This window comes from Oryctolagus cuniculus, chromosome 17 (genome assembly GCF_964237555.1).
Source record: "Oryctolagus cuniculus chromosome 17, mOryCun1.1, whole genome shotgun sequence".
NCBI classification, from domain to species: Eukaryota; Metazoa; Chordata; class Mammalia; order Lagomorpha; family Leporidae; genus Oryctolagus; species Oryctolagus cuniculus.
The window spans coordinates 50,362,357-50,376,564 of NC_091448.1; the positions used below are offsets into that span (position 1 = coordinate 50,362,357).

General features: G+C 58.2%; 1 protein-coding gene across 2 annotated transcripts in view; it reads right to left on the reverse strand.

The window, feature by feature from the left end:
• Positions 1 to 518: 518 nt before the first annotated feature.
• The window catches only part of WSCD1 (WSC domain containing 1), a 36,881-nt gene continuing 23,191 nt past the window's right edge, over positions 519 to 14,208 (reverse strand). For both annotated transcript variants that reach the window (XM_017349124.3, XM_070060044.1), the window contains exons 6-9: positions 6,340 to 6,484; positions 5,326 to 5,490; positions 2,833 to 3,033; positions 519 to 1,309 (exon numbers count right to left, since the gene is read on the reverse strand). In XM_017349124.3, coding sequence (XP_017204613.3) covers positions 957 to 1,309; positions 2,833 to 3,033; positions 5,326 to 5,490; positions 6,340 to 6,484 — 864 coding nt within the window. In that variant the 3' untranslated portion in view covers positions 519 to 956. The remainder of the gene's footprint in view (positions 1,310 to 2,832; positions 3,034 to 5,325; positions 5,491 to 6,339; positions 6,485 to 14,208) is intronic.

The following is a 14,208-nucleotide window of genomic DNA, read 5'->3' on the forward strand; positions in this document are numbered from 1 at the left end:
CCTGGGGTCAGCTGAAGAAACAGAGGGGCCTGTGGGAAAGACATCAGAGCCTCTCAGAGTTTGTGACAGAGGGTGCAACAGTGATGGGAAGTAGCAGGTAAGAGTGGCAGAGACAGGGGGTCAGGCAGAATCTGGGGTCACACCCCAAGGTCACCCTGATGAGCCACTGATACCCATTCCTCATGACCCCAGGGCAGGACCCGGGTTGGGGTGGAGCTGGCTGTCCCAGGATCTGCGAGGCTCTCTCCGAGAGGGTTTCCCCCTGCTACTGGCCCATGGGTCCCCCTTGGGTCTCAGGCTGGAGGTCTGGCCTTGCCCTCACCCGCTGCATCCAGGCTGTGGGGAAGCCCTTGCTCTGCCCAGATGGCAGGAGGAAGAAGCCAGGCCGGGCCGCGCGGCTCCAAGGAGCATTGACATGGGACAAGGTGGAAGCGGGGGACTGGTGTAGAGGTCACTGGGGGGTATGGAGAGGGCCCCCCGGGCCTCCAGCCCACCCAGAGAGGAGAGAGAGGCAGGGCTGCAGGGTCTGCAGTGCCTGCTGTGAGGCACACAGGTTTATGGGGCATCAGACACGCGGGCAGGGCCACTTGCACCCCGGCTGAACAGGCCACAAACACCGCCCCAGAGTCGCCCCCCTCCCCGACGAGCAAGTCCACGCCAGGGCTGGACACAGGACGCCTGGGCCACACGCATGTATCTGCACGAGATAGACAATGGCCTCCAGAACACGCCCCTGCCCTCTGAGGGCCAGGGCCCGTGTCTGGCCGTGTGGGCAAGGCCGGGTGTGTCCGTCACACCCTGCAGAGGTGGCTTGGGTGCACCCAGACCGGCACTCGAGCATGGCATGGTGGCTAGGGGTGTCCATCAATGTCCTGCAGGCTCTGTGTCCCAGGGAGGCCACAGGCCTGGGCGTCCATCGGAGCAGGTGCACAGCCCTGTGGCGTGGGGCGGGCCTATCATCTGGGCACGTACTCCCTGGGCAGCCCGGCCCAGTTGTGGTCACGCAGGGCCTGGTCCACGGTCCGGATGTAGCCGTTGATCAAGTCCTTCATCTCCGGGGTGAAGGGCTCAGGGTCGTGCGGGCGCCGGCCACGGCGCCGGAAGCTGCCCTCCTTGTTGTTCTCGACGCAGAGCAGCCGCTCCTCGCTCACAGACACGTTGAGGAAGGCCACCATCTCCCGGAGCGTGGGCACCAGGCTGCGCCGCAGCTCCTCGTAGTGCACCACCAGCAGCCGCTTCCCGTACTTGAGCCAGTCCAGCACGTGCGAGGACCACCACGACGCATAGCTGTTCACGAAGTCTGGCCACTCTGCGGCAGGGACGGGACGGGGTGGGGTGACACAGGGTCAGGGGGCCCGCTGCCCGGGGGGAGGGCTGGGGACCCTCTTGAACTTTGGGACTCCAGCTGGGGCAGGGGGGCCCAGGGAGTGGGCTAGGGTTGTGGGGGGGGGAGAGGGGCCGTCTCGGGCCTATGCGACACAGCAGGGACCAACGACTGGGGGTGAAACCCTAGCAGGACACCCCTGTCCAGATAGCCCCTGGCCACTGTAAGCTCGGCTCCAGCCACTCCGCACATCCGATGCTATGGAGAGGGAAGCAGCCAGGATCTCCACTGCCTGCCTGTCCAGAGACCCCCACGGAGGACCCGCCTTTGGGTGATGGGCAGTGCGCTGTGTCCGGGGTGGGGTAGCTGCTGGGTCTCCTGCTATGCAGGTTCAGTACCCACGCCTTGGGCCACCTATGGCGCTTAGCGCGCCTGGTGGATGCTGATGGCGGGTGGTGGCTTTGATTGCCAGGCCTGATGGGAGAGGGACACATAATGATGCCACCGACGGGAGTGGCCTCAAATGGTGCAGATGACCTATCTGCTTCCTGAGGTCTCTTTCCTAGAAATTTAGTTTTCTGGGAGGGAGGCAGGGTTCAAGTGTCAAAAGTCTCTCCACCAAGAAGAGTCTGTGGGATGGATCTGCTAATAGACCTCAGTCAGCCCAGGAAAGGTTGGACGTCTCTCGGCTTCACCAAGACCCTACGAGACGAGGACGGCCCTTGTCTCTAAGATGACAAAACACATGCTCAGTACGCAAGGTGGACAGCTTGCCGGGGCCCCTGGGAGGAGGGATCGGGGCTCAGCCTGCCTGCCTGTGCAGCCTGATCCCTTGCCATCATCCCTGCAGGGGCGCCAGCCCAGAGGAACAGGGACGGCTGTCGGGGGCTGGCTGGGAGGAAGGTGACGGGCAGAGGAGGGGCCGGAAGCCAACCCGGGACATCAGTCCACTGCGGGTGGTCCAGGGTCTCGAGGGAATAGAAGCACAGTCTCCCGGGACGGGGGCCCTACAGCACCCCAGCCCGCCTGGACCTGCTGTGCTCCACCTCACTCCCCCACCCAGAGCCATATCTCTGCTGCTAGTCACCCAAAGGCTCGGCTGTACCTGACCTGGGGGCAGAGACACTGACCCCATGTGGCCTGGACTTCAGTGGGTGGGGCCCGCGGGCTGCCTCCGTGAGTGAAGCCACCTGTGGGATCCAGAAGACCCAAAGCCAGCCACTACGCCCCAACCCTCACAGGGCGGATCCTCCAGGAAGCCATGAGGATGGACAGGGCAGAAAAGGGGTGCAGATCCCCCAGCAGTCCCGTGGGAGGGGGCGGAGGAGGGTCCTGAGTCGGCCTGGGGAGGGGTGAGGGGTGAGGGGTAGGAGGCAAGCTCAAGCCATGCACAGCAGCGGCAAGTAAGGGGGGAGGGGGCTGTCTCCTGATCCCGCATCCAATGAGAATCCTGCCTGCCCAGAAAAGAACCGAGCCCCATCCCCACCGCCCCCCCGCCCCAGGTCTACCTTTGCTCTTCCAGTTGCGGTCAGGTGCGTAGCCCAGGTGCCCGGCGCACTTCCTGTTGAATTCAGCCACCAGGGACCTGTACGGGTTCCGGATGAGCAGGATGGCCGAGTCGAACATCTCGATCTCCCTCCTGCCGCTCTCGTGCGTCTTCACGCAGATGGTGCGCCGGCTCCGCCAGTGGTCCTTCTCGCCCTTGAACCCTGCGCCAGACAGCCGAGAGGGCCCGTGAGGAGGGGGCAGCGCCAGCTCAGACCGCAGCCCCGCGGGACGGCTGAGGCCAGGGCAGAGCAGGGGGGAAGCGGACTGCAGAGGCGGCTTCCAGGGGATGAGGCCAGAGCCCCCGCACACCCGCAGCCTGGGCAGGAGAGGTCCTGGCTCTGCCGTGTGGGTGGGCCCTGGAGACGCACACGTGCCCTCCGTGCATTTTCATGTGAGTCATTTCCCACAAGCACTGCAAGGAACCTTGGGAGTTAACCACAGCTGCAGGCACAGCACAAGGAAGAGACACAGGCTCAGAGTGGGTGTGCGACTTGCCCAAGGTCACACAGCATCTGAGCTCTCTCCACATGGCTTTGGGGGTCCTGGAGAGGCACCTGGCCTCCATCTAGCCCCTCCTAATGGGGGTGGGAGCCCCACCAGGGGATCAGTAGCCGTGAGCACCTGCAGCCTCAGCTTCTGATCCTATACGCTGGTCTTGCAACAGCTCCAGCTCTTGCATACATGGAAGTTTTGTATCTCAGGCCCACAGCAGGTCTGGTCATGGTCTGGTCCACTGTTGGCGGGTACCTGCTCCCACTGACCAGCCGCCCAGGGCCTCTCTGCTTCCCTGGCCCCTTGCTGCAGTTCTGGCCACTCAGAACCCTAGGGACTGCTGAGCAGGGAGACAGATTCCTCTCCTATCCAGCTACGGGGTCGCACGTGACCCACGAAGGCTACTGTGCACTCAGGGAGAAGGGGTGAGACCTGGATTCCCGTCATTACGCTGAGAGTCCAGTAGGGAACAGCTCAAGCACGTGGCGCAGGAACTCAGGGGAACCCAGCGAAGCGGGAGGGCAGGAGGTTTCCCGGGTAGAAGTCTCCGGACGGCAGCCCAGCACCGCCCAGGGCCCCGGCTCTGGGGATGTGCTTCATAAATGCCCTTGAGCTACTCTGGGGCTCCTAGTGCAAAATGAGACCTGTCCCCCTCCTCCTGACTGCCGGAGGTACCCACAGGGAGCAGCGAGGGCTCCTCCACGCCGGGAAGACGTCAATCTCTTTTGAATCTGCAAGTCTGCGTTCAGAACCATCGCAACCAAGCGTGTGTTGCTAACACAACTCCAACCTGGGCACCAACTCTGCCCTTGGCTTTCATGGATTCTGTCAAAGAGCCAAGAAGGGCCGTGAAGGGCAAAGTCATGGCACGGGCTGGGTGAACGTGACCACCGAGACCCTGGGTGTCCCGAGCCCCGGCTCAGCTCAGTGCACCTGCCACCCCACCTTGCGGCTTAGCCTCCCTTCAGCCGCTGGGCCAGCAGAACACCGTGGCGCTGGAGCCGCAGTGTGTGTGTGCCATCCCCCTCTCTGTGCTCTGAGGCCCGTGGCTGGCTCAGTCCTATGTGGACAACAAGCAGCCCCAGGTCAACCAACACAGCCTGGGCCTGAATAAGGTAACAAAGCAAGTAACAGCAGCCTGGACACAGGGGGTGGTTCCCAAGGGCCAAGGGCAGTGTGGGCAGGGCCACGTGCTGTCTGGCCACTTCCTCCCTCGCTCGGGACGCTCAAAGGCAGACGCGGGCTGGGCTGTATAGCTGGCTTCCTCCCCACCCACCAGACCCGGCCACCCCGAGCGGCTCCAGGACCCAAGCCAGGCTCGGGCAGCCATTCTTCCTCCAGGATGTCGCCGACGGCACCACCTTTTCCTTAAACCAAACTCCAGCTGGGAGACGGAGGGAAAACCTTGCAATGCTGGACAGCAGAGAAATGTGCTCGGCCAAATTTGGTGCCGCTGGACGGGCGCCAGGCGCTCACACAGCCCAGCCTCGAGCCACTTCCCTCAACTCGCTTGGCCCAGCCGGGCCTCTTATGTCTACACCGGGAAGATGAGAAATTATAAAACCCTTTGGGATTTGGGGCCCTGTGTTTTAAAAACTGCATTTCGATGAGCCATCCTTTGCCTCCAACAAAAATAACAAGACAAGCCTGAGCAAATTAGGTCAGCTTCACGCCTAATTATAGAATTTTAAAAGGTAAGAGAAATTCCAGAAATGTTTATAGGAGGGGGATTCAGGCTGCAGCTTTTGCCTTTGAATCCGGAACAGGCTGCACCAGCATCGTCCAGCAGCCTGGCAGGAATGCCAATTCCCAGGCCCCCACCTGCACCGAGGCAGCTGGAGGCCCTGGGAGTGCGGCCGGGGAACCAGCATTCTAAGGAGCCCTCCAGGAGGTCCTTCCACACACTCCCGTTGAGGAAGCTCTGCGCTCGTGGGGCCCCGCGGGGCAGTGGCAGGACGCACCTTTGTTGTAGAGGGTTCCGTCGAAGTAGTAGCTCCCCGTGTAGAAGCCGGTGGCGTGCTCGATGAGGTGCCTCGCCCACGTGTTCCCAGCCCCAGGAAAGCTCGACAAAGCCACGAAGACCTTGGACTTGGTGGGCAGGAACCGCCTGTCTGTGCACCGAGTGTCTGCAGGCACAGAAGGCATCATGGCGTCACTCTCCCTCGCCGCTGGGTCCCCCCAGACTGGGACCACGGCTCCCAGGTTCCCGTGTAACAGATGGGGAAACTGAGGCAGTGAGCGAGGAAGAGACTGACCACCCGTACCCTGGGCGCCCAGGCTGCAGCTGTCCAGAGGAAGCCCCGTGCCAAGGCCTCCCATGCTCCAGCGAAGGCATGCGGTGGGAGCCAGGGGCTCTGAGGGCTCAAACCCAGGATCCAAGCACAGCATGGGTAACTCAGATGCTGCAGGCGGGGACTGTGCCGGGCTGAGCAATGCCGGCTGTAAGCCGGAGCTGGGCTAATCTCAGGTGAGTTAACCCCCTGCATCTCAGCTCCTCCTGGGGCTGTAGCAGGGAGTTTATGGAACCCCCAGGGGAAAGGGCTCAAGCACTCTGGACATGTAGGGTCATAGCAGGTGCGTGACAGTGAGGGGATACCCCTCCCCATCTTTGCTCTTCTTCTCATCAGTTCCAAGGGCACCTGATGCTCCCCCAAGGAGGACCCCAGTGCCTGGAGGTACTGGAGAACCCACAGTCCCTGGGCTTCTATTCTTCCCACCCCCACCCCTACATTACCGCCCTCCCCCTAAGCCCTGCCTCCCCCTCCTCCTCCCCTTCCTCTTCCCAGGTCATCCCAGGCCAGCTGGACTTCAAACTTGGGCAGAGTGGAGCCTCACCCTTCCTGCTACCTCCTTCCGCCTCCAAGAGGCCAGGGACCTCGCACAGCCACCGTCCAGCCCTAGGACTTCATGCTCAGGCCCAGCTGCCGTCTTGCAATCCCAGAAGTTCTCCCCTTGGCCCCCAGACCAGAGCTCACCTTGCACGGGCGTCTGGTAGACCTCGCAGTAATCTGCCAGCCTCTGCACACACCGTGAGCTGTCCACAGCCTCCCGCAGGTTGAACTGGGGGGTGGGGTAGGCACAGTAGCACTCCCAGCCCCTGAGGATGGCCAAGGGGAACTCCTGCCGGGGAGGGAGAGGAAGAGAAACGCCTGGGTGAATGCCAGGGCCCCGCCTCCCTGGCTCAGTTCCTGGGCTGACCTCCGTGGGGAACTGCCGGCCGCTGGGGGCAACAGGGCTGACGGTCACCCTGCCAGCGCCAGCTCTGCGCCCAGACCCACAGAGGCAAAGGCTCACGAGGCCCGGCTTCCACCCACCACTGGTTCACAGCTGCTTGGTGCCAAGTCAGTGGCACCGGGGCTGGCAAAGCACTGAAGGCCAGGGAGAGGCAGGCCCCTCTGGGCAGGGGATCTGCTCAAGTGACCGTCTGCGTGGGGCAGAGCAGCCCAGAGCACAGCACCATTAACCAGCAGACCCCAGGCCCTGAGAGAGGCGCAGGATTCCCTCCGGCCACCCCTGCCCGGACCGCCCGGGATGTCCCCTGTGGCAGGGGGCAGACTTTTCCCCCACCCACGGCACCCAGCCTGCTGGTGCTTCCTGAACGAGGGCCCTACTAGGGTTAGGAGGAGACACCCCGTTAAGTAGGTTCTTGCTCCCCCTGGGGTGGGGTGAGGTCGGGGAGTGAGCTGGGCCCTGGCATCCTGAGATGTGATTGTGCCTGTGAATTCCAGCTCACCTGCTGGGCAACCCCAGGCAAGGCGCTTAACCTCTCTGAATTTCACCACTGAAAAAAAACATAACAAAACCCACTGTGTGTTTATGATGAGTGTCTGGCACACAGTAGGAGCCTGCGTGGAAGAATAAGCCATCCTCTACTACAGAAAAATTTAAGCACACACCTACCAGGGGTGAGGGTTTGGCTCATGGCTAAGACGCCACTTAGGATGGCCGCATCCCATACAGACAGCGTGGGTGTGAGTCCCAGCTCCGCTCTGGATCCAGCTTCCTGCTGGTGCACATCCTGGGCCAAGTTCCTGGGCCTCTACCATTACTGTAGGAGACCTGGCTGGAACTCCAAGCTCCTGGCTTTGGCCTGGCCCAGCCCTGGCTGTTGCGGGCATTTAGGGGGTGAATCAGTGGATGGAAGAGCTCTGTTTTATCTCCCTGTCTGCTTTTCCAGTACAATGGAAATACTTTTTGTTAAAAAGAGACTTTTCCTTTCATAACAACGTACCCACCTGCTTCTTGCACATTCACTTTCTGAGCACCTACTAAGCACCAGGTAGCCCCATCTCACCTGTGCCCCCACCCACCCCGCACTGTGTGCTTGGGGCGATGCGGGGCCCCCTGCAGTGTGGGGAGATGAGAAGTGGACTACGCGTGTGCACGAGGGAGCCAGCAGGCGCAGAAGCATGCGCAGCGCTAAGAGATATGCTGCACAAACCTTTTTATTTTTTGCCCAGAGCAAAAAAAAAATCTCATAAATAAGTAAAGGAAAAATCAGTCGCATTTTCTGAGTGGGGCTTGGTAAAGCTGAGCTTCTTCAGCACTCACAGAAGACAACAGCGACCCGGCCAAGCGAGGCCAATGCAGACCTGGAGTGCGTCACGGGGGGAAATGCTACTGCTTGCTGTCCACCCCCTGGATGCTGGCTGGACCCTCCCCTTGCAGCCCAGCAGCCTCCATGAAGGCCTCACCACCCCCACCCTGGCGTGGTGACCTTGCACCTGCAGGGGTGGATCACGGACTGACCGCCCTGATCGGTACCCTCGGCCACAGGCCACGGCCACAGGCCCTCACAGCCCTGTCAACAGGAAGCAGATCTGTGGCCTGGCCCTCCATCAGGACAAGGCAGCCTTGGGAAAGGCCAGCGTGGAAGAGTAACCTCCAGCCGCCCCGCTCTGTCCATCTTCTTCCACAAACGCCTTTCCCTGGGGTGGGTGCTGGCCTAGCAGCGATGATGATGCTTGGGACGCCTGCGTCAGGGGCCAGGATTCGAGTCCCCACCTCTGCGTCTGACTCCAGCTCCCTGCAGGTGCACACGCTGAGAAAGCAGCAGTGACGTTTCAGGTGCTTGGGCCTCCGCCACCCCTGTGGGAGAGCTGGAAGGAGCGCCTGGCTCCTGGTCCCCAGCCCCAGCTACTGAGGCATCTGGGGAGTGAGTCGGCAGATGTGACATTTCTGTGGGTCTCTCACTGTCTTTCAAAGAAATATATTTTAAAAATTCTGAAACAAAACCCTGATTCTGTCTCACCCAAGGCTGTCCCCACATCAGAACTTCTTCACAGGGAGCCGCAGAAACAAGACACTGCCCCCGCCCCAATCTGTGCACACTGGCTGTGAGGGGTGGAGCTGCACCCCTAAATTCCTCAGCACCCGCGAATACGACCTGACCCAGAAACAGGGTCTTCAAGTAGGGAAGTAAGGGAAACAGGGCCATCGGGCTTTGTCCTGATCCACTACGACAAGCATCCAATAAAAAGAGGAAGAGTGGCCACAGATACGAGGTGACTTCCCCGGACACGCAAACAGGGAATTCCAAAATGAGTTCATGTTAGGGCAGGAAAATAAATGCAAAAATCCATGCATATGAGGAGCCTTCAAAAAGTTCATGAAAAATACATAAAACTCTCCATGGACTGCCAAATTTATTTGCACAAAAACACTTTAAAAAAAGATTTTTACATATTTGAAAGACAGTTTGACAAAAAGACAGACAGACACAGAGCAAGAGATCTTCCATCCACTGATTCACTCCTCAAATGGCTACCATGGTCTGGGCTGGGCCGGGCCAAATCCAGGAGCCAAGCATGCCATTCAGGGATCCCACGTGAGTGGCAGGGGCCCATGTAGTTGGCCACCCTCTGCAGTTTTCCAGGTGCATTAGCAGAGAGCTGGATCAAAAGTGGAGCAGCCGGGACTCGATCTGGCACTCTGATGTCAGTGTTGCAGGCTGTGGCTGAACCTGCTGCACCACAGCGCTGGCTCCAGCACCTAGCTTTCAACCCCGCTTTCCCACGAAGAGCCCTTGTACTCTGTTTTACTCATTTAGCTGCCTTACTGTCCGCGTCTCTGCAGGACAACGCGAGCAGGGCTTTTCACGCGTCTGTGTTTTGTGTGCTGTTCCATCCTCAGAAACTAGTAGGCTGCCGAGCAGGTGGCAGGTGTACAACAAACAGCTGAAGGTGAACAAATGAAGGAATGAAGGAATGAATGAATGGCCTTTCCAAATCCCATCTCCAGAGCTGCAGGCAGCAGTTTCAGCTATGCTCCTTCTGCTGGTCCCCTGCACGCTGGGCAAGGGGGAAGGGCAGAAAGCCCTGGCCTCTGAGCAAGCCCTGCCCACCACCGGGACCCCCAGCAGGGTTCTGTGGTCCTGGGATTCCTGCAGGGAGCAAGGAACCGCCCCCAGCACGGCGCACGTGGCTCCTGTCCCTGTCCGTGGCTGCAGCTCTGCGGACGCTAATGCCTCCGGGTCTCATATCCCCGGGGCTGCAGAACGCACTGCCGTGACCAGTGACCCAGACCTCTTCGCTTCCTTGAGTGGATTAAACTGTCAAGTTTGCGGGTGTCTGCAGAGCTGCCGACAGTAATGCGGTTTTATTTACAACATAACCGCTTCAGCAACATCACTGGATTCTAAAAACACAGAACAATTTCCAGCCCCTGGGGGATTTCTAGGACATGATTTCCATAAAAATTAAATATTGATGAATCTTATCTCTCTGCCAACTTCTCCGCTTCCCTCATCCGCACTCCAAGCTTCGCTGAGACAGAAAGCGAAGAAAAGGATCAGAGAAAGCGCAGCGGAAAAAGCAAGCAAGAACACAGATGCGGGGCCGGGTCCTCCAGACAGACGAGGGGATGGAGAAGCAGGGGCCTGTGCCAAGGGCAGGGAGAAAGCGCTCCCTCCTCCTGACAATGCACCTGCAGCCCACGCCTGGGGGTCTGGGATGGGGCAGGGCTCAGCTTGCAGCCAGGGCATGACACAGCAAGGGCAAGGCCCTCAGAGAGGGAGGCACCCACGTGCAAGGACTTGGTCTGTGGCCAAGGGGTGGAGGAACAGCCATTCCACCAGGCAAGAAGCGAGGCCCCAGGTGGGCCCATCTGGGCCTCAGCTCTTCTTTCTCCATTCCTCCTTAAGCACGCAGAGTTCAGAGGTCACCACAGGGGAAACTGAGGCTCGGGGGCAGACAGCCCACAGCCAGGTTCTCTGGAACATAAGCCACCCTGGATGCCACAGCACAGCTCAACCCCCCAGCAGGCAGACACCGGCCGGGATGGCTTTCCAGTGCCATCTGTAAACCAGCGTGGAGGTTGGCTCTGCCAGCTTCCTGCCTCCATGGCAGTTCCCTTCCCATGGAGGCAGAGTGGGACCCCCAAGTATAAAAGGGGACGAAGGCGCCCACTCGAAGGGCTGCAGAAATGAGGCACCTGGGGACAAGCTTCTGCTTCCAGGCAAGCATGGAGGTGACCGAACATTCGTCCAGGAACGCTGCCACCGACAACGGTGCTGGTGGCAGGGCCGGGTTTGGAGACGGAGCTACTGGGAGGCAGAAGCAGTGCAAAGCTCAGCATCAGGCCAGGCACTGGGCATCTCTGAGCCTTGACTTTGTCATCTGCAAAAAGGGGCAGAGCCTACTACTTAAGGGCTCAGAAATCCACGGGTGTGAGGTTAAGTCCTGATTTCTCCATCCTTAGGGGCATTTGGGGGCTAACATGCTTTCCAGGGGCTTTTCACAAAGTGGACACTCAGCAACTGGGATGGGCTGAGCCCACGGGAGGCCGAATGCAGGGGGGCAGGGCAGGGGCCCCTCCACCCCCCACACCTGTGGTTGCCCACGTCAAGGGCTGACTCACCAGTCCCCTCTAGATGCCCTCCCCAGGTGCTGAAACCTCCATGCTGCAGACTTGAGGAAGGGCCGGGTGCGACTGGAAACTGTATGTCTCCAGGGGCCCCAAGCAATGTCCCCTTGGGCAGACGGCTTTCTGCAGACCTGAGCCCCAGGAAGCTGGTCTGCCCCAGAGACTCCTGACATCCTCTCCCCACCAAAGCCAAACAGCACCAATCTGAGGAGGCTGAAACACGCGGTTCTGAACTACAATATCACCAGGGTCCCACGGCACCAGGGTTTCTGCAAATGGGGAAGGGACCTGCTCCTCACTTTAGTAACTTCTCAAATATCCCCCACATAGCCAAGGAGTGAAGAGAAGCTGAATGAGAATGGCCATGACTGTCATCATGTGGAATGCTTACTTCTCAATATAGACCACGATGTGATCAACAGTGCAGACCACATCACCCACAACGCAGACCACAGCATCACCAACAATGTAGACCACATTGTTACCAACAATGTAGACCAGAGAGTCACCAACAATATGGACCACAGTGTCACCAATAACACAGACCACAGTGCCACCAACAATGCAGACCAGAGTCACCAACAATGCAGACTACAACATCACCAACAATGCAGACCACAACATCACCAACAATGTAGGCCACAGAGTCACCAACAATATGGACCACAGCGTCACCAACACAGACCACAATGTGACCAACAACACAGACCACAGCATCACCAACATCACAGACCATAGTGTCACCAACGGAGACCACAATGTGACCAACAATGCAGACCACAGCATCACCAACAACGTAGACCACAATGTGACCAACACCACAGACCAACAACATAGATCACAGTGTCAGCAATGGAGACCACAACGTGACCAACAATGCAAACCACAATGTGGCCAACAATGTAGACCACAGCATCACCAACAATGTAGACCACGTGACCAAAAACGCAGACCACAGCATCAACAACATGGACCACAGCATTACCAACAATGGAGACCACAGCGTCACCAACAACACAGACCACAGCGTCACCAACAATATAGACCACAGTGTCACCAATGTGGACCACAATGTGACCAACAATGCAGACCACAGCATCACCCACATAGACCACAGTATCACCAACAACGTAGACCACAATGTGACCAACAACACAGACCACAGCATCACCAACATCATAGACCACAGTGTCACCAATGTAGACCACAGTGTGACCAACAATGCAGACCACAGCATCACCTACATGGACCACAGCACCACCAACAACGTAGACCACAATGTGACCAACAACATTGACCACAGCATCACCAACATCATAGACCATAGTGTCACCAACGGAGACCACAACGTGACCAACAATGCAGACCACAGCATCACCCACACAGACCACAGCATCACCCACATAGACCACAGCATCACCAACAACACAGACCACAGCATCACCAACATCATAGACCATAGTGTCACCAACAGAGACCACAACATGGCCAACAATGTAGACCACAGTATCACCAACAACGTAGACCACATGACCAACAACACAGACCACAGCATCAAGAACATGGACCACAGCATTATCAACAATGGAGACCACAGCATCACCAACAATGCAGACCACAGCGTCACCAATAACGGAGACCACAGCATCACCAACAATGCAGACCACAACCTCACCAAACCCTCATCACAATCTAGTGGGACAGTTTAACCTCAGCCAATCCCATTCAGCATATAAGAAAACTTAGGCTTGGGATCACAAAATTAGACAGGGGCAGAGCAGGGACAAGAACCCAGAACCTAAAGCTTCCCTTTTAGCGACTTAAGAATGGGCCTAGGAGACTCAGTCTCATTGTGTTCCAGAAGTTTCAGAAGTATACATGCAAGCTGTACATATCCCTTGCTCCGACAATTCACATCTGATAATACAGGCCACGGATGTTCACGGAAGTGTTGTTTATAACAAAACAAAAGAGGAACTGGCCTAAATGCCCATCGATAGAGGCCGAATGTTTTGCAGCCACAAAAGGCACAGTGCAGCAAAAGGAAACGTTCACAAGACAGTACATGGGAGAAGGAACAATTACAGGATGGACATGAAATCCACACGCACACACCTAGAATCAAAGCCCCAAATGTAAACGCTCTCATTTGTTTTCTCTGCTGTGGTAAAGTTACAAGCGAGTCTAAAATAGGCGTGCATTATAACTCTGTAACACAAGCAGGTGCACACACACACAGCCCAGTTACAGACAAGCACACACTGACTTTTGTAAGAAACCCAACGTGGCGCTCTATCATCCATTAGAATGACTGCACGGTACGTTGGCAAAGGGAAACCTCTTAATATCAGTGCTGTAGTTCATAAAACCTAGGCTCTCACAGGCCTCGCCTCCGGGAGAGACGGGAAATTCAGGGCCCCGTGGAAACCACTGGTCTCTGTAGGAGTCACGAGGATTTAAGCAGCTCCCCCAGCAGGGAGCACGCAGGGCTCCCAGGAATGTTTCCATTTCACAGGGTGCTGGCCGGCGTCACTATGAAATGGCCAGAAAAATGAAAAGAACCCGTATTCTGCACACAGAACGCAGACACCCAAAACAGGCTGAAAGAGGCCCAGGAGAAGATGCAGCGCTCCTCTTCCTCCTCCCTCCCCGGCTCCTTTATCAGCAGAGCTGCGAACAGCTGCAGGCGGAGCCAACCTCAGTGCACAGGCACAGCAGGGTGGGGGGCACCCCACGTGAGCAACCTACTTGCAGATGGCGCTGCGGGATGCCGGCCCCCACAAACGGGCTAGCTACTCGCGGCCAAGGATCAGGCTTCCAAATCAAGTGCCCCAGATGAGACTTGGTAGCAACGCGAATATGCAATCTCCTCTCTGCATTTCAACCACACAGGAGGCGACAGGATGGGATGCCCAAGGCCGCACAGGGCAGCAGGCTTCCATCTCCAAAAGGAGGGAGGAAAATGGGACAAGATCCTTCTA